The sequence below is a fragment of the Anomaloglossus baeobatrachus genome, chromosome 4 (assembly GCF_048569485.1).
Source record: "Anomaloglossus baeobatrachus isolate aAnoBae1 chromosome 4, aAnoBae1.hap1, whole genome shotgun sequence".
Classification (NCBI taxonomy): domain Eukaryota; kingdom Metazoa; phylum Chordata; class Amphibia; order Anura; family Aromobatidae; genus Anomaloglossus; species Anomaloglossus baeobatrachus.
Window position 1 is genome coordinate 2,645,219 of NC_134356.1, and position 23,038 is coordinate 2,668,256.

At 42.7% G+C, this 23,038-nt stretch overlaps 1 protein-coding gene across 2 annotated transcripts in view; it reads left to right on the forward strand.

Annotated features, from left to right (window-relative positions):
• Positions 1-22,530, forward strand: part of RERG (RAS like estrogen regulated growth inhibitor) — a 198,647-nt gene extending 176,117 nt beyond the window's left edge. For both annotated transcript variants that reach the window (XM_075341923.1, XM_075341924.1), the window contains one exon: positions 20,779-22,530. In XM_075341923.1, coding sequence (XP_075198038.1) covers positions 20,779-21,186 — 408 coding nt within the window. In that variant the 3' untranslated portion in view covers positions 21,187-22,530. The remainder of the gene's footprint in view (positions 1-20,778) is intronic.
• The last annotated feature ends 508 nt before the right edge of the window (positions 22,531-23,038 follow it).

Consider the following 23,038-nt stretch of genomic DNA (forward strand, 5'->3'; position numbering starts at 1 on the left):
TAAATGACAGCGCCGGTAAAAAATTATTTATCTCCCATCTGGCATGAACAAACATGTCAGATAGGAGATAAATCTCCTCCCCGTTCCCCTGCGGTCCCCCGGTGACTCCAAAGTGTCCCCCCCCCCGACACCCTCCCGGAAATCCAAGATGGCCGCGTTCACAGCAGTGCACCAGCTGCATTAACCCTACTCTTCTGATTTCTGTCACATGTGCCATGACACATGCGACAGAAAACTCCTCCCCAGGCCCTGCCAGGTCTCCCCCTATAACACCACCGGTGTTCCCTGGTGTCCCATGGTACCTGTGAAGCATTGATCCCCGCGGCCCCCTCCTTCACAATAGACACTGCCGCATGCACAGAGCGTCTGTCAGCTCAGCTTCCTGTGTTCAGACACAGTGAGTGGCAGTAACCATGCATCTGTAAGCTACTGCAATGCCCTGCTCATGAGGTAAGGAACATAATTGATCAGAAGAGCTATACTACATTTCCAAATGGAGGTATTTGATTTTATAGTTGCCCTGCTGAACAACTACCAAACATGACAGTCCATTATACGCCACAAGAAAACACATCTAAATAGCGAGCTCTGTTGTTTAGTATTCATTCAGCTTGATAACTGGACTTAAAGGGGTATTCCATCTCCAAGATCCTATCCCCCAATATATAGTAGGTGGAATAGCAATAATAGCAAATACCAATATTTGGAAATGTAGAATAGTTCTCCTGATTAGACATGCCCTTACCTCATGAGCAGGGCATTGCAGCAACAGTTACCACATGGACTCTGCTGCAGTGGACCCGGGGAGAGTGGGTGCAGATTCATTGCACACACACTCCTCACATGGAGGGTCTGCACTTCTAGAAAATGGGGGATATGTTCCCTGAGCATGTCCCCCCATATTCTAGATGGTCCAGAGTCGTTGTGGGACCCCCTTATTTTTTTTTCTTACAATAAATTGGTGAAAGAGGGAATGTTTTGGGGAGTGTTTTTTCAAATAATTTTTTTTTGTCTATTTTGTTTGTTAGTACTGACAGTTTCTGATGTTGGGTATCTGATAGACGCATGGCATCACAAACTGCTGGGCTTGATGTCAGGTGACCTTACAGCTAGTATCAACCCCATTTATTACCCCGTTTGCCACTGCACCAGTGCACGGGATGAGCTGGGGTGAAGCACCAGGATTGGTGCATCTAGTGGATGCGCTACTTCTGGGGCGCCTGCGGCCTGCTATTTTTAGGCTGTGAAGGGCCAATAACTATGGACCTTCTCACCCTGAGAATATCAGACCACAGCTGTCCGCTTTACCTTGGCTGGTGATCCAATTTGGGGGGGACCCTACTATTTTTGTAATTATTATTATTTCTAAAATAATTATAAAAAAGAGCCTGGGGTGACCTCCACATTGGATCACCAACCACGGTAAAGCTGTCAGCTGTGGGTTTCAGGCTACAGCTGTCTGCTTTACCCTAGCTGGCTTTCAAAAATGGGGGGACCCCACGTCATTTTTTTTTAAACTATTTTTTTAAATAAAACAAATTAATGTGCTTCCCTGTATTTTGATTGCCAGCCAAGGTAACGCCAGGTAGATGGGGGTGGCAACCTGTAGCTGTCTGCTTTATCTGCGCTGAGAATCAAAAATACTGCGGAGCGCTACATCTTTTTTTTAATGATTTATTTTTACAGTACTGTGATGTCAGGCAATCAAAATACAGGGAAGCCCAATTTTTTTTTTTAGTTATTTAAATAAATAATTAAAAAAATATATATTTATATGGGCTCCCGCTGCATTTTTTGTATTGCTAGCTGAGGGTAATCCAAGCAGCTACTGACTGCTTACCCCCACTGCTTGGTGTTACCTTCACTGGCAATGGAAAATCTAGGGAAGCATTTTTTATTTTTTTTGCCAAAAAACTAAAAAAAAAAAAATGACGTGAACTTCGCCATATTTTTGCATGCTAGCAAGGTACAGCAGGCAGGTGCGGGCTGCCCCCAACCCCCAGCTGCCTATTTGTACCCGGCTGGGAACTAAAAATATAGGGAAGCCCTTTTTTTAATTATTTGATGAATTTCATGAAATAATTAAAAAAAAAAAACCCGACATGGGCTTCGCTCCATTTTTGTGTCCAGCCGGGTACAATTAGGCAGCTGGGGATTGGATCCGCAGCACAGGTTAGCCCGAGCTTTCTAGGCGCCTCTGCTGCGAATTATAGTCCGCAGCTGCCCCAGAAAAGGCGCTTTCATAGAAGCGCCATCATCTGGCGATGTATCCAACTCTACCAGCTGCCCTGGTGACGGTGGCTTGCTGGGTAATTATGAGTTAATACTAGCTTTGTTTTACTAGCTAGTATTAAGTTAGAGATTCTTAATGTCAGGCAAGTTTGACCCGGCCATTAAGAATCTCCAAGATAGGGTTAGAAAAAACACACCACACAGAGAAAAAATACTTTAATAGAAATAAATACACAGACACATTAGAGACTCCATGTTTATTACTCCCTGACAGCCCTCCTCGATCCAGCTCTTCTTTCTTCTTTCTCCTTCAACCCATGCAGCTCTGCTACATCAGCAGCACTGCATGGGAGAAAGACGCTGCTTCCCGTGCAGCCTATATCACTCCGTGAGTGAGCAGCAGCTGCGTGCTGTGAGCGGTGACGTCACCGCTGACAGGCGCATTGCTATAGCAACGGTGATCTCCGTTATTGACCGGCTGTGGCAGCCGATGAATAACAGAACGGGGAAGCAGAACGGGGAGACGATCATGTGCCAGAGCATATCGCCGGTACACAGGGATGCACAAACGAGCACCACGTACCGGAGAGATGTACTGACAGGACCTAGCATGACAGTCATAGTCATGTGACCAGTCTGCAGCCAATGAGATAATAGACACGTGACTGGTCACATGGCTATTTTGACGTCACGATAGGTCCTATGCTGGTGCTGGTTACCGGGAGGACGCAGCGATTATCAGAAGGAAAAGCGGTGGGAGACAGAGTACAGGACGCGTCGCGGGTACCTGTTAGTGTTATGGCAATGTTTATTAACTATATGTGTACATTTCTAATGTGTTTTTATGTGTTTGTGTTTGCCTCTCATTGTTTTCAATGGGGTTCGAGAGGTTCGTCGAACGGTTCGCTGAACCGAACTCGAACGCGGCCTCCGTTCGACGAACCGAGTCGAATTCGAGCCTCTAGAGGTTTGCTCATCTCTAGTGAACACTGATGAGAAGCGCCTGTGTTAAGGGCGGACATAATTTACAGTAATGCAATCCAAGTTATGCATCTACACCTCTAATCCATCTGCATCCAAATCATGAGCCATTTTGTCAGTAGCATGCATGCCATTCTTACACAGAACAAGAAGGAATGTGTACTGGTCTACGTAGAACATATCACTGACTTTATTGCGTAAGTTAAGATACATTTAAAGAAATCAGTTGGCTAGGGACCAAGAATATGTAACACGTCTCCTATTGGGTAAACTGTAAAAGAGCTTATTCTGCGATATATATAAAATATATATAAATATATATAAAATGTATACGTGTTTCCTCATTTATATTAAGCTAAGTCAGCATGATTCACTTATCACAGGAAAGTCCCAGAATGTCTGGTGTGTCTTATGATGTCTGCTGAATATAGGTGTGGTACATATTTCAAGCGCCATCGTAAGTCTTGTTTTTGGATATCTTCATATAATACTTCATACTCATAACAGTTCATAATCATGTCCATATCATTTCCTCCTTTGGAGGTAGCCAAAAATCTTTCCTTACTTTCGTCGAGTATCAATCTGTCTGAATGCCGATGGTTACCTCACTTGCCTACGAGATAACCTATCTGTCACTGGGAGTATGAATGATCCAAGGGCTCCTGTGCTGACCCTGTGACTGGGGACCCTGCGCTCTCCCTCAACCTGACGGTAGACCTAATGGTGGTCAGGGCTGAGCCTCCAGCGTATCCCTATCTCCTGACAGACCCTGACTTAATACCCCTTGATTGTCCTCTTGGCTACGTTCCACACTGGCATACAGCATCCGTTTGGGAAGGAGTGATGGTGGTCCTCTCATCCGTTCATATTCATCAGGTTTAGTTGCACTCAGAGCCTCATATTCCTCATGCGGTAGTGGTGGGACATCATCAAAGGCGGGATGCACAGTCATCTTCTGGTCCACAGGCTTGGATATCATCTTCTTGACTCAAAGTGTCAGGTAGAAGAGGGAAGACAGCCATCTCCTGGTTCCAGGTCTGACATCTTTTGTAGTGGGATGCATGGATCTTTGACAGGAAGGAAGAGATAGAGAGAGAAAGAGAGAGAGAAAAGAGAGAGAGAGAGGAAGAGAGATTAAGGCTTTCTGTCTAGAATCAGGACTGGGATGTGTTTCTCGTTTGTCACTAGTATCTGGAATTAATGTGCTGCTTCCTGCCAGCATCTCCATCCCTTTTGCTCCCACGCAGAAATCAAGGGTTTCTATTGAAATGTCACTAACAGGTGTCCTTGGGAAGAATCAATGGGATTTTTACAGAAAAGTACACATTGTTTTCTCTCAGTGTATAATAGAAATGAACGTCCTTGCCGTGGGTTGTGTATGTATGTGAACCATAAATACATTTCTTCCTAATCTTAAGGTAATATGTAAATGCAATCCTCTATGCTGTAATCTAACAGACTTTGTGGCATCATCATGGCTGTAGATACAACGTACCAGACAATGATATCTGTCATGGAGAAGCACGCACAACACTATATGACACCACACACAGATCACATATGTTTCTTGGCCACTTTGCCTTGAGCATGAATGGAAGTAATCCGTAATAAGTAAAGAAAAAACAACTTCTCCTCCTGCTGGTAACATCGCATCGAGACTTTATTGTCAAGCATACCGCATGTGCATCAAGTTAACAAAAGTGAATATGAATGTAAAGCTTTCATATGTGTTTGACAAGATATTTAACCCCTTAAGGACCGGGCAATTTTCCATTTTTTATTTTTGCTCCTCTTCTTCCGAGAGCCGTAACATTTTTATTTTTCCGTCAATCTTGCCATATGAGGGCTTGTTTTTTGCGGGACAAGTTATACTTTTGAATGAAATCATTAGTTTTACCATATAGTGTACTGGAAACCAGGAAAAAAGATTCCTAGTGGGGTGAAGTTTAAAAAAAAAAAAAAAAAAAAAGTGCAATTACACAATTGTTTTTGGGATATTTTATTCACCTTATTCACAATATTGTAAAACTGATGAGTTGATGTGAGGCCTCAGTTTGCTTCGAGTTCGTTGATACCAAGCATGTATAGGTTTACTGTTATCTAAGAAGTTAAAAAAATTCAGAATTTTGTCCCCAAAAAATGCAATTTATTTGCAATTTTCTGAGACCTGTATTGTTCTCATTTTTTTCAAATCTGGAGCTCAGTGATGGCTTATTTTTTGCAACTTAAGCTGAAAATTTTAATTATGCTATTTTTGTGCAGATGCTACGTTTTGTTCGCCTGGTGTTGCATTTTAAATTTTTTTTGCGGCGACCAAAAAATGTAATTTTGGCGGTTTGAATTTTTTCTTATCACTCCGTGTACCGATCAGATTAATTGATTTTATGTTTTGATACATCGGGCATTTCTGAACGTGGCAAAACCATATATGATTATGTTTTTTATTTTTTTAACTGTTTTATTTTCAATGGGGGCCGATTTGAACTTTTAGGTTTTTTTATTTTTTAAAAGTTATTTTTCATTTATTTTGCTAGTCCTCCTAGGAGACTTTATGGATTAGCAGTCTGATCGTGTTACGAATCGGCGCCGCCAAAGCCGCAAGCAGCCAGCTGCGGTTCCAGTTGCGCCCAGGCTCTGGCCGTCATTTTTGGCCATGCCTCGAGTCGTCCAGCTGGCTGCTTCCTCCTCCATGTCTAATTGTGGAGATGTGGCTAGTGCGCATGTGCGTGCCGATTTACCCCAGCCAGAGCCAAAGTCCAGTGTTTCGCCGAGTGAGTATGCTCAGCCTGACTATGCCATTCCTGAGGCTGAGTCCTCAGTTTAGCCTATTGAGCATGCTCCTACACTTAGTATGACAAGCCTCTTTGCACAGGTACTTGGACATCGTGCCATGTCTAAGTCCTGTGTTGTGCCTACTGAGCATACTCAGGCAGACAGTCTGATTTCTGAGACTGTTGTTCAGGCTACTGAGCATGCTCAGGCACTTCAGTGCATCTCAGTGCATCAGAGGCTAGGTCCGGTAAGGACCTAACTGGGCATGTCCGTGAGGTGGCAGGCCCTGAGAGGACTTATGACAAACATTGTGAATTTTAAAAGACTCAGGAAGAGCCAAACAAAAAGATACAGGATTAATGATCTCCAAAATCCTATAAGGCTCAATAAATCTTGCTTACATTTCGAAAAAGAAACTCTCATAGGAATATTTGTGGAGGACAACCGAACCATGTCCCCCACTTTAAACCGGGGACCAACAGTTCTACTCCGTTTGGCAAACCTTTTGGTATTCTCCTTGGACTGAAACAATTTGTCCACTACTTGCCCCCAAATCTGCTACATTCTCTCCACCACAGAATCAACTCCCGGACAGGCCGAAGCCTCAACCTGCCCTAAAGAGAACCTAGGATGGAACCCAAAATTGCAGAAAAAAAGAGACATCAAAGTAGCAGAGCTAGCGCTTTTATTGAGAGCAAACTCTGCCAATGGCAAAAAAGAAACCCAGTCGTCCTGATCCATAGATACAAAACATCTCAAATAAGTTTCCAAGGTCTAATTTGCTCTCTTAGTCTTACCATTGGTCTGAGGATGAAAGCAGAAGAAAAAGACAGCTTAATTCCTAATTTAGAACAAAATGCTCTCCAAAATCTGGAGACAAACTAAACCCCTCTGTCTGACACAATATTCTCAGGAATACCATGTAAGTGAACCACCTGTTGAAAAAACAAGGGCACCAACTCTGAAGAAGACGGCAATTTCGGCAATGGTACCAAATGAACCATCTTAGAGAATCTATTACAAAAAACTCAAATAACCATCATCCTCTGAAATACAGGAAGATCCTAAATAAAATCCATGGCGATATGAGTCCAAGGTCTCTTAAGGCCCCATCACACACAGAGATAAATCTTTTGCAGATCTGTGGTTGCAGTGAAATCATGGACATATTGTTCACAGCCACAAACCTGGCACTGATTGTCCACAATTTCACTGCAACCACAGATCTGCCGCAGATTTATCTGTGTGTATGACAGGGCCTTTAGGCAATGGCAACAACAACCCACTAGAACGTCAACAACAATGCTTGGATCTGGAACAAATCCCACATCATTGCAAAAAACTCCTGACATCCCGAGATACAGAAGGCTCACAAAAAAGAGTTACTCACAAGATCCCTAGTACCAAAAATCTCAGGATGTCCAGCCAATACGGAACAATGAATCTCAGACTTAACTCTAGTCCTCCATTGATCAGGAACAAATAGTTGTCCCACAGGACATATCACAGGTTTGTCCCTCTGAAATATCTCAAGTGCTAACCTCAAATCAGGTGAAATAGCGGAGAGGACCACACCCTCGTTTAGGATGGTAAATGGCTCAACAACATCAAGACAATAAGCAAAGAAACTTCGAGAGAGGGAATCGGCTTTAATATTCTTGGTGCCTGGAAGAAAATAGACCACAAAATTGAAACATGTAAAAAGTAGAGCCCACCTAGCCTGCCTAGGATTTTGTCTCTTGGCAGATTCAAGGTAGGTCAGATTCTTATGATTGGTGAACAACACAACTTCATGTCTCGTCCCCTCCAGCCAGTATCTCCATTCTTCAAAGGCCCACTTCATAGCCAATAATTTTCGATTACCCACATCATAATTTTGTTCCGATGGAGAAAACCCCAGAGAAAAGAAGGCACAAGGCTTCAGCTTGGAAGTTCTAGGATCTCTTTGAGACAAAACAGCTCCTGCTCCAATCTCTGAGGCATCTATCTCCACTTGAAACAGATGAGAAACATCAGGTTGCTGCAGGAATGGGGCAGAAGTGAACCTCTTTTTAAGCTCCTGAAAGGCCATAATTGCTTCTGGAGTCCAATTCTCCAGGTCAGCTCCCTTTTTGGTCAAAACAGTCAAAGTCTTAACAACACTAGAGATATTGCCTATAAATTTACTGTAGAAATTAGCAAAGCCCAAAAATTTTTGAAGGGATTTCAATGAAGTTGGCTGAACCCAATCATGAATGGCCTGAACCTTGATCGGATCTATTTCAATAGAAGCCGGGGACAAAATAAACCCCAAAAAGGAATTTCTTTGCATGCCAAAGAGACATTTCGATCCCTTAATGCACAATGCATTTTCATTAACCCTGTTGTTCTGTTCCCATGTACTATATACTTGTATTGCTCCTGCGTCACTATGACCCGGTTTATTAAATCTTGATTTTAGATACTCTAACTCAATTATTTTTATACCTTTTGCCTTTTGCTTACTAGACTGTATAGGAACATGTTTGGAAATAAAAAAAAAAGAAAAATGGAATTGAATTATTATTATCTTATTCAGAAAAAACTTAGTAATAAGCAAAATGAAAAATAGCAAACTACACATGTGGTAAAAAAAACCCAAAGCAAAACAAGCAAGTCAAACATTTTGTGAAAAAAAATAATTAAAGATAATAAACACTTCAATTTGAACATATTCACATGGTAATATTACTGTATTCTTGCATGAAGAACAATAAACATGTGCTTTGCATTAGAATTTTTGGCATCCAGAACATGTAATACTTGTTTTATTATCACAAGAATAAGGGCAATAGCTGCACCTTTTTTTTATTCTTGAAGCACCGCTGGTAGAGGCCACGGGGGTAGAAGTGGTTGTGGAGGCCATAGTTTCACTTTCCTGAGCATGTTGCTGATTTAACTCACCTAGTAAGATATCTCCACTAATGTGTAGGGCACCCTTTTAGCATCTATTCCTCGGAGAGCTACCGCATCAGGGTACCGTGTGGCAAAATTCACAACCGTTAGTATGTTTCTCTTTCCTGAGCGTCTGGGTCAGTTCTGCTATTAAAGGCATGGGTTGCAAAGGGGCTCTGCGTGGAGAACATCCCACCCGTTAACAGGTGTCACAGGAGTTTACAAATTTTCTGATTTCAAAGGACACCCGGGCAAGAAGAACCTGCTCATAACCCTGAGTTGGATTTCTGCACTCCCAAGTGTCCCCTTGTGGGCCAAGCACAGGATATCCCTTCTGAAATTCTCCAACACCACCAACTGCTTGCTATCTGGCCCCAATGTGTCTCGTATCACCCGATACATCAATCCCCTTTCCCATATAATGCGGACCCCCCTATTCCTCAGACCCTTCATTGGCCGCTGCAATGCTCAACCTCCCTAGCAATGGGTGTCCTTGTAACTGGGCGGCACGGTGGCTCAGTGGTTAGCAATGCAGTCTTGCAGTGCTGGGGTCCTGGGTTCAAATCCCACCAAGGACACTATCTGCAAGGAGTTTGTATGTTTGTATGTTTGTATGTTGTATGTTCTCCCCGTGTTTGCGTGGGTTTCCTCCGGGTACTCCAGTTTTCTCCCACACTCCAAAGACATACAGATAGGGACTCTAGATTGTGAGCCCCAATGGGGACAGTGTTGTCAATGTATGTAAAGTGCTGTGGAATTAATAGCGCTATATAAATTATTAAAATTATTATCTGTACAAGGCCTGCTGCTCCTTCCGTTCTGGGTGTTACCTTTCTTCCTCAATATACGGCCTAACCAGTGCTTTTCCACAATAAGAGCTTCTATACTACATCAAAACATACCTAATATGCTAATCATTCAGTCAGAGCAGTGAGAATACTACACCACTTGTAAACACATTGAGTCTTTCAAATGTAAATAACCCCCTACTTCAAAAAAACAGGTGGGGCCAAGGAAAAAAACAGCTCTTAGCTGATATAAGTTTGTCAGCTTTGCAGACAGTATGCACTGACCTATAGCTTACAGAATCACACAGTAACAACACTAAGTACATGTAAAAAAATAAAATAAATGTATTCCTTTACAATATACAATCTACCAACAGAATTGAATAAGAAAACCATAGCAAGCTAGATACCTGTAAATAATAATAATTTTATTCATTTATATAGCGCTATTAATTCCACAGCGCTTTACAGACATTGGCAACACTGTCCCCATTGGGGCTCACAATCTAGAGTTCCTATCTGTACGTCTTTCGAGTGTGGGAGGAAACCGGAGTACCCGAAGGAAACCCACGCAAACACGGGGAGAACATACAAACTCCTTGCAGATGTTGTCCTTGGTGGGATTTGAACCCAGGACCCCAGCGCTGCAAGACTGCAGTGCTAACCACTGAGCCACCGTGCTGCCGCAAAAAGACAAAGATACAGCCTGGAACAGAGATGTGTACAGAGCTGCTATCCAAAGAAACTGAAAGGTCAAATGGCTAAGTGTGCTAGCATATGTGTACTCATAAGAGCAGAGAAGATAATAACCCTTCTGAAAACAAGGCGATAAGCCAGGAAGACAGACTTAATTAGCAAAAAAAATTATTGGGAGGCGTTTAGCGCTCAGCTTTACAAAATAAGGCTCTCTTAAACAGCGTGTTCTGTGCAGTCCGTTCTGCGCAGAATATACACGTGTAGTGCACACCTTGTGATCTCTCTGGATGCGCTCTAACATTAGTATAGACTGCGCACCAAAAATAATCAATATAAAGCCATTTTTATGGTGCGTAGATCTCAATGTATACACCTGGCAGATCGTGTGTACGACCCCATTGAAATATTTTAGGAAATAAATAAATTGATATCCAATAGTAGATGCAATAAATAGACCCAACTGAGGTTATAACTAGAGATGAGCGAACCTCTGAAGGCTCGAGTTCAGTTCGTCGAATAGAGGGCTGGTTCGGCGAACGTTCGATGAACCTCTCAAACCCCATTGAAAACAATGGCAGGCAAACACAAACACATAAAAACACATTATACATGTACACATACAGTTAATAGACATTGCCATAACACTTACAGGTCCCTGCGACGCGTCCTGCACTCTGTCTCCCGTCACTTTTCCTTCCGATAATTGCTGCGTCCTCCCGGTAACCAGCACTGATGATAGGACCTTCCGTGACGTCAAAAAAACCGTCATGCTAGGTCCTGTCAGTGCATCTCTCCGGTACACGGTGCTCGTTTGTGTATCTCCATGTACCGGCGAGATGCTCTGGCACACAGTCAGCTTCCCTCCGTTTATGTTGGAGCTCTTTACAGAGTTAGCCACATTCAAGGACTGGATGCCACAGCCGGTGAATAATGGAGATCACCGTTGCTATAGCAAACGGCCTGTCAGCGGTGACATCACCGCTTACAGCACGCAGCTTCTGCTCACTCACTGAGTGAATAGACTGCACGGGGAGCAGCAGCAATCTTCCTTCCATGCTGTGCTGTCTGATGTAGCAGAGCTGCATGGTTTGAAGGAGAAAGAAGACAGAAGACCATGGATCGTGGAGGGATGAGAGGGAGTAATAAACATGGAGTCTCTTAAGTGTGTCTGTGTATTTATTTCTATTAAAGTATTTTTTTCTCTGTGTGGTGTCTTTTTTTTTTTAATCCTTTATTGGAGATTCTTAATGGCTGGGTCAAACGTGCCTGACATTAAGAATCTCTGGCTTAATACTAGCTAGTAAAACAAAGCTAGTATTAACCCTTATTACCCAGCAATCCACCCGGCTTCAGGGCTGTTGGAAAAGTTGGATACAGCGCCAGATGATGGCGCCATTTTTTGGGGTGGCTGCGGACTGCAATTCACAGCATAGGGGCCCAGAAAGCTCGGGCCAACCTGTGCTGCGGATTCCAAACCCCAGCTGCCTAGTTGTACCTGGCTGGACACAAAAATGGGGAGAAGCTCATGTCGATTTTTTTTTCTAATTTCATGACATTCATGAAATAATTAAAAAAAGAGCTTCCCTATTTTTTTAGTTCCCAGCCGGGTACAAAGAGGCAGCTGGGGGTTGGGGGCAGCCGTACCTGCCTGCTGTACCTGGCTAGCATACAAAAATATGGCAAAGCCCACGTCATTTTTGGGGGGGCTCAAAAATCTCCTGCATACAGTCCTGGATGGAGTATGCTGAGCCTTGTCGTTCTGCAGCTGCTGTCTGCTCTCCTCCATACAGACAGCAGCTGCAGAACTACAAGGCTCAGCATACTCCATCCAGGACTGTATGAAGGAGTTTTTTGCCCCCCCCAAAAAAATTACGTGGGTTAGCCATGTTTTTGTATGCTAGCCAGGTACAGCAGGCAGCTACGGGCTGCCCCCAACTCCCAGCTGCCTATTTGTACCCGGCTGGGTACCAAAAATATAGGGAAGCCCTTTTTTTTAATTATTTCATGAATTTGATGAAATAATTAAAAAAAAAATGACGTGGGCTTCGCCCAATTTTTGTGTCCAGCCGGGTACAACTAGGCAGCTGGGGATTGGAATCCGCAGCTCAGGGTGCCCAAGCTTTCTGGGCACCCCTGCTGCGAATTGCAGTCTGCAGCCGCCCCAGAAAATGGCGCTTTTATAGAAGCGCCATCTTCTGGCGCTGTATCCAACTCTTTCAGCTGCCCTGGTGACAGGTGGCTTGCTGTGTAATAATGGGGTTAGGGCTACCTGTATATTATCAACTGGCCCTAAGCCCGAAATTCATGGTGCCACGCCAATATTAGACATGGCCACCATGAATTTCTAGTACAGATAAAAAAAAACACAACACACAGAAAAATATTTTTATTAGAAATAAAACACAACACAATTAGCGACTCCATCTTTATTGAAATAAAGAACCCCCCTCCGCAGTAATCCTGGGTCAAGGGTCCCGCACCGTCCAATCTGGATCCAATATCATCTTATCGGTTTGCTGGAAGACAAATCGATCAGATGATGTGTCAGGTTCAAGGGCCTGAATCACATGACACAGCAGCTGATTGTATAAACGGCTTTTATACAATCAGCTGATGCATCAGTGCAAAAAAAAACAAAAAACTACACACTTCTGTGCAGACTCCTGTCCAACAGCATCAGCTGATAGTTTAGCCGGGCGGTAAAAAGTCGGCCTCACCGCTCGACTTATAGTGTCAGCTGATTCCGTCAGGTGACCGCATCAGCTGATCATCGCTAGGTCTGAGAGACAGAGAGAAAAGAGAAGCGAGAAAGGGAGAGAGAAAGAGAAGAGAGAGAGAGGGAGAAGAGGCGAGAAGAGCGAGAGGGAGAGAGAGAGAAGAGAGAGAAGTGGAGAGAGAGAGAGAGAAGAGAGAGATGAGAGAGAGGAGTGAGAAGAGAGAGAGGGGAGAGAAGAAGAGAGAAGAGGAGAGAGAGAAGAGAGAGAGAGAAGAGAGAGAGGAGAGAGAGACTTACTGACAGACTGAGACTGACTGAGACTGACTGACTGAGACTGACTGTAGAGATAAAAATATAGCGCATATGAGAAGCACCCGTGGAGTGATTTCTGTATATTTATATTATAGAATTGCTCTCCTGGTTAGGTTGTGCGCCCTCACACAACCCCGGTGTTAGATGTATAATTCCTCTGGGGGATGAGGGACTGTCTCAGCTGGTGTTATCCGTTGTTTTGCTGGGTGGATCCAGGTTTGTTGCCGCTGCTGGCTTCAGATTGACTGACTTTTTTAATCCTGGAGCTCTGTGCGGATCTGTGTCCTCCCGCTGTTAATTCAAATGATCTGATGGATTCTATTACTCACAGCAGCTCTACCCGGATTCCCTTATGGGAGTAGGCATATAGAAAAAAGATTCCGGTCTTTGTGAGCGCTAGTAATAGATCTTTGGTCTTTGATCTTTTAAGAAATTTGGCTTTATTATTAATAACATAAAGCTCTTGTATTAACACAACGCGTTTCAGACACCTGAGGATGGCAAGTGTATCTTGCTGAAACGCGTTGTGTTAATACAAGAGCTTTATGTTATTAATAATAAAGCCAAATTTCTTAAAAGATCAAAGACCAAAGATCTATTACTAGCGCTCACAAAGACCGGAATCTTTTTTCTATATGACTGAGACTGACTGACTGAGACTGACTGACTGAGACTGACTGACTGACTGACTGACTAAGACTGACTGACTGACTGAGACTGAGACTGACTGAGAGAAAGAGAGAGAGCAATGCAGCCTCATTCCGTGAACTGCTCCAATTTTAGAGGTATGGCTCACAGCTGATGTCCTCCCCTCAGTGAATAATTAAATTTAATTATAATTATAAATAAATAATTCTAATTTAAAATTAAAAATAAATTACATTTTTTACCGGGACTGCCGGAACTTGAACTCGTGAACTAATGCTTCTTAGGCAAGCACTCTATCCATTGAGCTACTGGCTCTAATAAAAAACATAGGCAGATTTGGTAATCTTGACTTTTGCATTACAGACTGAAGTCTCAGATTACAGCGCGGTTCACTTCAGGTGCTACGTGGAGAGGATACAGAGCGCTCCCTGTCATCTTCATGTAGCAGAGCTGACAGTGTTGTGTGGATTACGTTGGACCTTGAGGGTTATTTGGGGATTTTCGTTTAATATTTCTTTATTGTTTTCAAGAAAAATTATATAACAAAGCATGAATATAGATAATTTTGTAGTGCCCGGTTTTACAGAATATGGAAAATTTGCAGTTTTGTCTGGGCATTTAAATCTTATACAGCATATACTACAGTGAACTTTATCGTAGGTCTTACAAGAAAAATTCTTCATAACATCCTTAATGACATCTTATCCCAAGTATATATCAATCGCTTATCTTTTGTTCTATTTAATATGTAGATGCCAATATCATTCTGTTTAATCTTGCCATATATTTCAACAAGTAAACCTATGTACACTAATCAGATAAGCAAGAGAAGGAAAAGAGGGGAAAGAAATAAAAGCAAGGGATGAAAGGAGAAGAAGAGGGAGAAAGAGAAGAGAAAGAAGGAAAACACGAGATAGAGAGAAGGGGAGATTCTGTAGGGTTCTGTAACGTGGCACCACGCCACCCTCCCATCAGGAGGACCACTTCGCCCTGCCAAACTTCAATGTGGCAGCGTGCCCGTGAGTAACCAGGATTGGAATTGTTGTGTTTCTCTGAATTGAAGCCACAGATACCAGGTGGAAAAGCATAGTGAGTCTCTCCCTTCATCAAATGCTCTTATCTCTTCCAAATGTCTCAGGGCATCCATAGCCCCCCACCCAGTCTGCTCTTCTCAATGTATAGGTGGACCTCCAATATTTCGGTATGATCTGTCTCATTGAGATCATGAAGTATGAGAGCAGATCTCTCTTCGCCTTAGAGATTGCCCCCCCCGTACATTGAGAAGAGTGCCACTTCCGGCGAGGGTGTCACTCCCACTTGATGTAAATGATTATAGAGAGCAAAGACATCTTCCCATAATCCCTGGATCCCTGGACAAGACCACCAAACATGCAGCATTGTGCCCACCAAGGTCTGACACCTCCAGCAAGTGTCTGAGACCTCTGGAAACATTTTGTGGAGCCTGGCGGGTGTCCTGTACCACCGTGCGAGGATTTTATAGTTGAGTTCCTGCATTCTACATGAGATGGTGGATTTGTGTGTTAGGTTAAATGACTTATGCCACTGTTCTTTGGAAAAGGTCTTTCTCAGTTCTGACTGCCATTGCCCTACATACTCGGGCAGGTCCCCCCCCGTCCCCCCGGACACTGTTATGTTGTAAATTAACGAGACTGTGTGGGGAGGTGTTTCTCGAAGGAAACATAGTCTTTCAAATGGAGTCAAGTCCTTATGCATCTCAGATCTCGGAGCCAGAGAGTCTACAAAGCTACGTAGTTGTAAGTATTGAAACCAATGACTTGGCTCTCTTGGCCGGTCATCTAGCAAGGACATCAGTGGTCTGCAACCCTGTTGAGTAATGACATCTTTAACATGTGGGATCCCTCCCGTTGGCATTGAAATCAAGCTGGGATGGATTTCGCGAAGCCAGCATTGGAATGCAGGGTGGCCCACCAGTGGTGTCATAGGGCCCGGTTCCCCTGTCAGCCTATATTGCCTATTGGCCCTCCTCCATGCAGTAGCCAGAGACAAGAGAATTGGGGAAATTCCCAGGGTCTCCAAGTTGATTCTAGATGATAACCAGAAGATTCCCTGCGTCATGGTCGCGTGTAAATCACATTCAATCTCTACCCACAATTTTCTGTCCCTGTTATGGAGGAGATCCAGTATGCAATTGCCCACTGATGCCGCATGGTACGCTTTAAAATCAGGTAGCCCCACCCCTCTGCCCCAGCGAGACCTGTTCAACATGGAGTATTTCAGTCGGGGTCTGGTACCGCGCCATACAAAATTGCTGATCATCTTTTTTAAATTGAGGAAGATGTTTTCTCCTAGATTCAATTGGATTGTCTGGAACATATATAGTATTTTGGGTAGGACATCCATTTTAATTGTATTGACTCTGCCAAACCACGAGATGGGGAGGTTATGCCAAGCCGTGAGGTCTTTTTGTATGTTTTTTAAAAGGTCTGGAAAATTATGTTCATATAGGTCTTGGTGTTTAGAAGGTACCCTGGTCCCCAAATATTTAATGCAATTGCTGTTCCACTTAAAGGGAAAAACGGGTTTGAGGGCATCCTCTTCCACCGACGGTAGCGATACGTTTAGGATCTCTGTTTTTTGTAGGTTTACTTTAAAGTTGGAGAGTCTACCAAAAGTCTCAAACTCCTGTAGTATGGCGGGTAAGCTAATCCTTGGTTGTGTCACATATATCAGGAGGTCATCTGCAAACAGTGCCAGTTAATGAGACGTTGGTCCTATCTGTAACCCCTTTATAGTGGGGTTTTTCCTAAGCGTGTTTGCCAGGGATTCCATTACCAAAATGTATAGGTATGGTGATAGAGGGCATCCCTGTCTGGTTCCGTTTCCAATATTGAATGGGGTTGACAGGCGTCTGTTCACGCCCACTTGTGCCGTTGGTTCACGGTATAGGGCCTTTACCCATTGTAGTAAGCGCGAACGGACGCCGATTGCCTGCAGCGTGGCTTCTAAAAAGCCCCAATGGACTCTGTCAAATACTTTTTCGGCATTGACTGTCCTAGAGGCACATTGGGGTTTGGCGTTGTCGGGCTTGGGCTACCAAAGACAGGGTTCTGATTGTATTATCACGCGCCTCCCTCCCTGGAACAAATCCTGCCTGGTCTTTGTGTATCAGCTTGGGAATGTAGGGGCCTAATCTCAAAGCTATCATTTTAGAGTATAGTTTAATATCCACGTTTATTAATGAGATAGGTCTGTAATTGGTGCAAGTTAGTGGATCCCTGCCAGGTTTTGGTATTACTGTTATTCGGGCTTGAAGTGTCTGTTTAGGGAACTGGCATGTTTTTGTTATGGAGTTAAAGGCTTTCAACATTATAGAGCTACAGGCTTCTCCACATATTTTGTAGAACCGGGGGGTAAACCCGTCGGGGCCAGGACTTTTGCCAACTTTAAGGGCTTTATTAGCATCGCCTAGTTCAGTGTCTGAGAAATCCTCTTCTAGGCTCTCAGCCTCTGTATCCTCAAGAGGGTCTGGTGCATATTTATTGAGTTATGGTGTCTCGTGTCAGATAATGGGGCATGTGGAGTTGGGATGTTGTAAAGTTTTGCATAGTAGGTTCTAAATTCTTCTAGTATGTCAGGGGTGGAGTGGATCTGAGTTCCTGCCTGTGAGTTTAGCGAGAGTATTGGAGTTTGTGCATATCTGGGATGTAGGGTTCTGGCCAGTAATCGTCCACTTTTATCTCCAAACTCAAAGATATTCCTGCGGAATTTATCCCTGGCACACAACGATTTTCGATCTAGTATGGATAATATTTGGTGACGAATGTTAGATATTTCTATTTTGAGTATATCACTGGCTCTGGATTTATTTATCGTTTCTTTATTATTTTGATGAAAATTGCACTAAGTCCAGGGTGATGTCAGATATTACACCTTTCGCGCAGTTGTGTCCTTATTTATAGTCTGTCTTACAAAAGATACTAGGTACTAGGCTACCCACGCAGATTCGGACTTTTACCTTCCGAGTTCGCCCATCACTAGTCACCACTAGGTGCAAACAATTCATCAGCCCGAAAAATAAAAAGTCCAGATTAGACTTTGCCAAAAAAAATCTAAAGAAGTCAGTCCAGTTCTGGAAAAGCATTCTGTGGGCAAATGAAACTAAGATCAATCCATCAGAATGATGGAAACAAGAAAGTGTGGAGAAGGCTTGGAACGGATCCCAATCCAAAGCACAGTACATACTCTGTACACATGGTGTGGTAGTTGGGCATGCATGGCTTACAATCACTAGTATTTACTGATGATGTGACTGAGGACAGAAGCAGCTGGATGAATTCTGATTGATTGGACAGCGCTTTAAAGTACAGATGGACAATGATGCAAAACACACTCTGAAAGCAACCCAGGAGTTTAAGGCGAAAAAGTGGAATGTTCTGTAAAGGCTGAGTCAATTACCAGATCGTAACCCCATTGAGCTGCATTTCACATGATTAAGACACATCTTAAGGCAGAAAGACCCACAAACAAGCAACGACTGAAGTCACTGCAGTAAAGGTCTGGCAAAGAATCAGAAAGAGGGAAACCTAGCGTCTGGTGATGACCATGGATTCCAGACTTGAGGTCATCATTGCCTGGAAAGCATTCTCTACAAAGTATTAAAAATGAACATTTTTATTATGGTACAGTTAATTTTTCCTTTAAACCCCTGTAATGAAGAGACTTTGCAGAAAAATGGTTGCAATTCCAAAACGTTTCTCAAGATAATTTTTATCAATACCTTTCATTACACCTGAAAATCTATATTTCAATTGCGTCACTGTTGTTTCATTGTAAATAAAAAATAGTCGCCTACAGAGCAAAAATCATGAAGATTTGATCACTGACCAACTACGTATTTCTGGATCTAACTGTAGATGAGTATGATGTGTATAAGTTTCATATACAGTTAGGTCCAGAAATATTTGGACAGTGACACAATTTTGGCGAGTTGGGCTCTGCATGCCACCACATTGGATTTGAAATGAAACCTCTACAACAGAATTCAAGTGCAGATTGTAACGTTTAATTTGAAGGTTTGAACAAAAATATCTGATAGAAATTGTAAGAATTGTACACATTTCTTTACAAACACTCCACATTTTAGGAGGTCAAAAGTAATTGGACAAATAAACCAAACCCAAGCAAAATATTTTTATTTTCAATATTTTGTTGCAAATCCTTTGGAGGCAATCACTGCCTTAAGTCTGGAACCCATGGACATCACCAAACGCTGGGTTTCCTCCTTCTTAATGCTTTGCCAGGCCTTTACAGCCGCAGCCTTCAGGTCTTGCTTGTTTGTGGGTCTTTCCGTCTTAAGTCTGGATTTGAGCAAGTGAAATGCATCCTCAATTGGGTTAAGATCTGGTGATTGACTTGGCCATTGCAGAATGTTCCACTTTTTTGCACTCATGAACTCCTGGGTAGCTTTGGCTGTATGCTTGGGGTCATTGTCCATCTGTACTATGAAGCGCCGTCCGATCAACTTTGCGGCATTTGGCTGAATCTGGGCTGAAAGTATATCCCGGTACACTTCAGAATTCATCCGGCTACTCTTGTCTGCTGTTATGTCATCAATAAACACAAGTGACCCAGTGCCATTGAAAGCCATGCATGCCCATGCCATCACGTTGCCTCCACCATGTTTTACAGAGGATGTGGTGTGCCTTGGATCATGTGCCGTTCCCTTTCTTCTCCAAACTTTTTTCTTCCCATCATTCTGGTACAGGTTGATCTTTGTCTCATCTGTCCATAGAATACTTTTCCAGAACTGAGCTGGCTTCATGAGGTGTTTTTCAGCAAATTTAACTCTGGCCTGTCTATTTTTGGAATTGATCATTGGTTTGCATCTAGATGTGAACCCTTTGTAGTTACTTTCATGGAGTCTTCTCTTTACTGTTGACTTAGAGACAGATACACCTACTTCACTGAGAGTGTTCTGGACTTCAGTTGATGTTGTGAACGGGTTCTTCTTCACCAAAGAAAGTATGCGGCGATCATCCACCACTGTTGTCATCCGTGGACGCCCAGGCCTTTTTGAGTTCCCAAGCTCACCAGTCAATTCCTTTTTTCTCAGAATGTACCCGACTGTTGATTTTGCTACTCCAAGCATGTCTGCTATCTCTCTGATGGATTTTTTCTTTTTTTTCAGCCTCAGGATGTTCTGCTTCACCTCAATTGAGAGTTCCTTAGACCGCATGTTGTCTGGTCACAGCAACAGCTTCCAAATGCAAAACCACACACCTGTAATCAACCCCAGACCTTTTAACTATTTCATTGATTACAGGTTAACGAGGGAGACGCCTTCAGAGTTAATTGCAGCCCTTAGAGTCCCTTGTCCAATTACTTTTGGTCCCTTGAAAAAGAGGAGGCTATGCATTACAGAGCTATGATTCCTAAACCCTTTCTCCGATTTGGATGTGAAAACTCTCATATTGCAGCTGGGAGTGTGCACTTTCAGCCCATATTATATATATAATTGTATTTCTGAACATGTTTTTGTAAACAGTTAAAATGACAAAACTTGTGTCACTGTCCAAATATTTCTGGACCTAACTGTATGCTTGTATATATGTGTGTACTATCTATATGCCTTTGTGATGTGTATGTCCATATTTTATGTGCTTGTATGCATCTGTATACTATTTATATATGTATATTTTATCATCTAATAAGTTCTTTTTCTTCATTTTTTATTTTCAGGAAGACCCCTTGCAAAGGGAAGGACACATCCGTTGGGGAGAAGGCTTTATAATTGTATATGATATAACAGATAGGGGAAGCTTTGAAGATGTCATCACATTTAAGAACCTATTAGATGAAGTAAAGAAACCAAAAAATGTGACATTCATCCTAGTGGGAAATAAAGCAGATCTCAGTCATTCTCGCCAGGTTCGTACTGAGGATGGTGAGAAGCTTGCGACAGAACTGGCTTGTGCATTCTATGAGTGCTCAGCCTGCACTGGGGAAGGAAATATCACTGAGGTGTTTTATGAGCTTTGTCGGGAAATAAGACGAAGGAAAATGATACAAGGAAAGACCAGAAGACGAAGCTCCACCACTCATGTTAAACAAGCTCTCAACAAAATGTTAACCAAAATCAGTAGCTGAAAAATGAAGAAAGATCACAGGGGAGCTGCTATTGCATTTAGCATAATGACAAGTGCTGTACCCTGTAAATTCTTTCTACATTGTACATATGTAAATTTCTAAGGCTGTGTGCTGTGTACTCTGTCACTAATATAACACCCATGTTACCTCTCGTAAAAAGCCAACATGTCAGCAATTCTGTCCCACACTCCACACTGACCGCAGGACGCAATGATGATGAGATTTCTGTCATTGAGTCTCATTTGATTTTAAAAATGGGGCCCAGTGTGATAATTGTGGCCTTCCTCTGTTTTTCTATTAGGTCATTACGTATTTGCTGTGACCTTAAGTCTTTATACTGAATATTGCACGGCCTCCAATTCTTCATTTAACATCACAAATAAATGAAGGCATTAGGTGAAATTTCACCTGTTGATGTATTTTTTTATTTCATGGTTCCCACTATAAATCAGTTCTAACATACACCATGGATTGCAGCAGTGTATGGCAGATTTATAGAAGCTTATTTATCATGAAATCAAATGTATATAACAACTTGTCTCCTAAAGAATGTTAGGATTACAGTGCAGATGATAATCACATCTTTCACTAAGTACAGTATTGCCTTAGGGAAGTTTGTTGCCAAAAATGCCACTCTTCACAAATCTTCATAAATCCACCAAGGTCACAAATATAATTCTGGTACACAAATCAACTGATCCAAATTGCCAGTTCTACAAAATCAACATAGAATGAACCATAGCTGCACTGTTTGGATCTACCCAATGTCCATATTAAATACATCACCCACAGCCTGTTTCCTTGCAACAGAAAACTATGTCAAATCATATACAATTCATTTATTCCTCCCTAATTGATCTCTACTGGTCTTGGAGAATTAGGGAAATTTATTAATAGCTTAAATAAGTCACAAATCATGACGTATCAAATTTACTCCAATATTTCCAACTTTTCTGTGCACTTTCCAGTTTTGAGAATGGTTAAAATATAGTAAGAGAGGCTTATAAGGATTGGGCAGTGTCATGATTATGTTGCACTACCCAATACGTAATGCTCATATTGTATTTCACAGGTCATCGCTGAGGCAGTTTATTTTAGCCATCTCCAGTTTTTGTTGATAATTATCTGATCAGGTGTCAGCTCAGCAGTGAAGAATGCTTCTGTGTTGGCTTATATATCTAATAAGTCACATCTGGACAAGTCTGGCTTTGAGGGTCCAGAAGCCCCTCGTGGAAAGAGGGGTACTGTCACGATTATCTCTCATCATGGAGTGATTTGTAATGGTTCTACTATTTGAGCTATCTCCCTACTCTGGGAGCTAACATTAAATGTACTTTGCTTTTTGATGGCACAGTTTTGTCAGTTTTTCCTTGCTGCAAGTTGCTTAATTGCAGCTCAGCTGTAGCCTTTTGTGGCCACTGCCCTCCTCCTTAAAAGGCCCATCAGCCACGTGTTGCTCCAGAATCAGAAGTGACATCGGTAAATGGGGGGCGGTGCTTAATGCTGCCACCCGGAGGAGTGGGCTCTCATAGCCACATGTTGATCCAGAATCGGGAGTGACGTCAGTGTGACGCAGTTAAAACCACACCTGCTGTAACCTATAAGACATTCAAACTGAGCAAAGTCTGGCAGCTACCCGCCTATAACCTGGCAGCTAAGATGACTGGTTTTCCCATGGGAGATTACGGTTCAAATCCAACCTCTGCCGCAATTGATTTCTAAATTCTAAATTAATTCTAAAATCACTACAATTCACTAGATTATAGCAGAAAAAATAACGGATTGATTCTCACTGGGCCAAGTGGTCCAGAGGGCTAGGAGACTGTGTCTCACCTGTGGATGGACCGTCAAG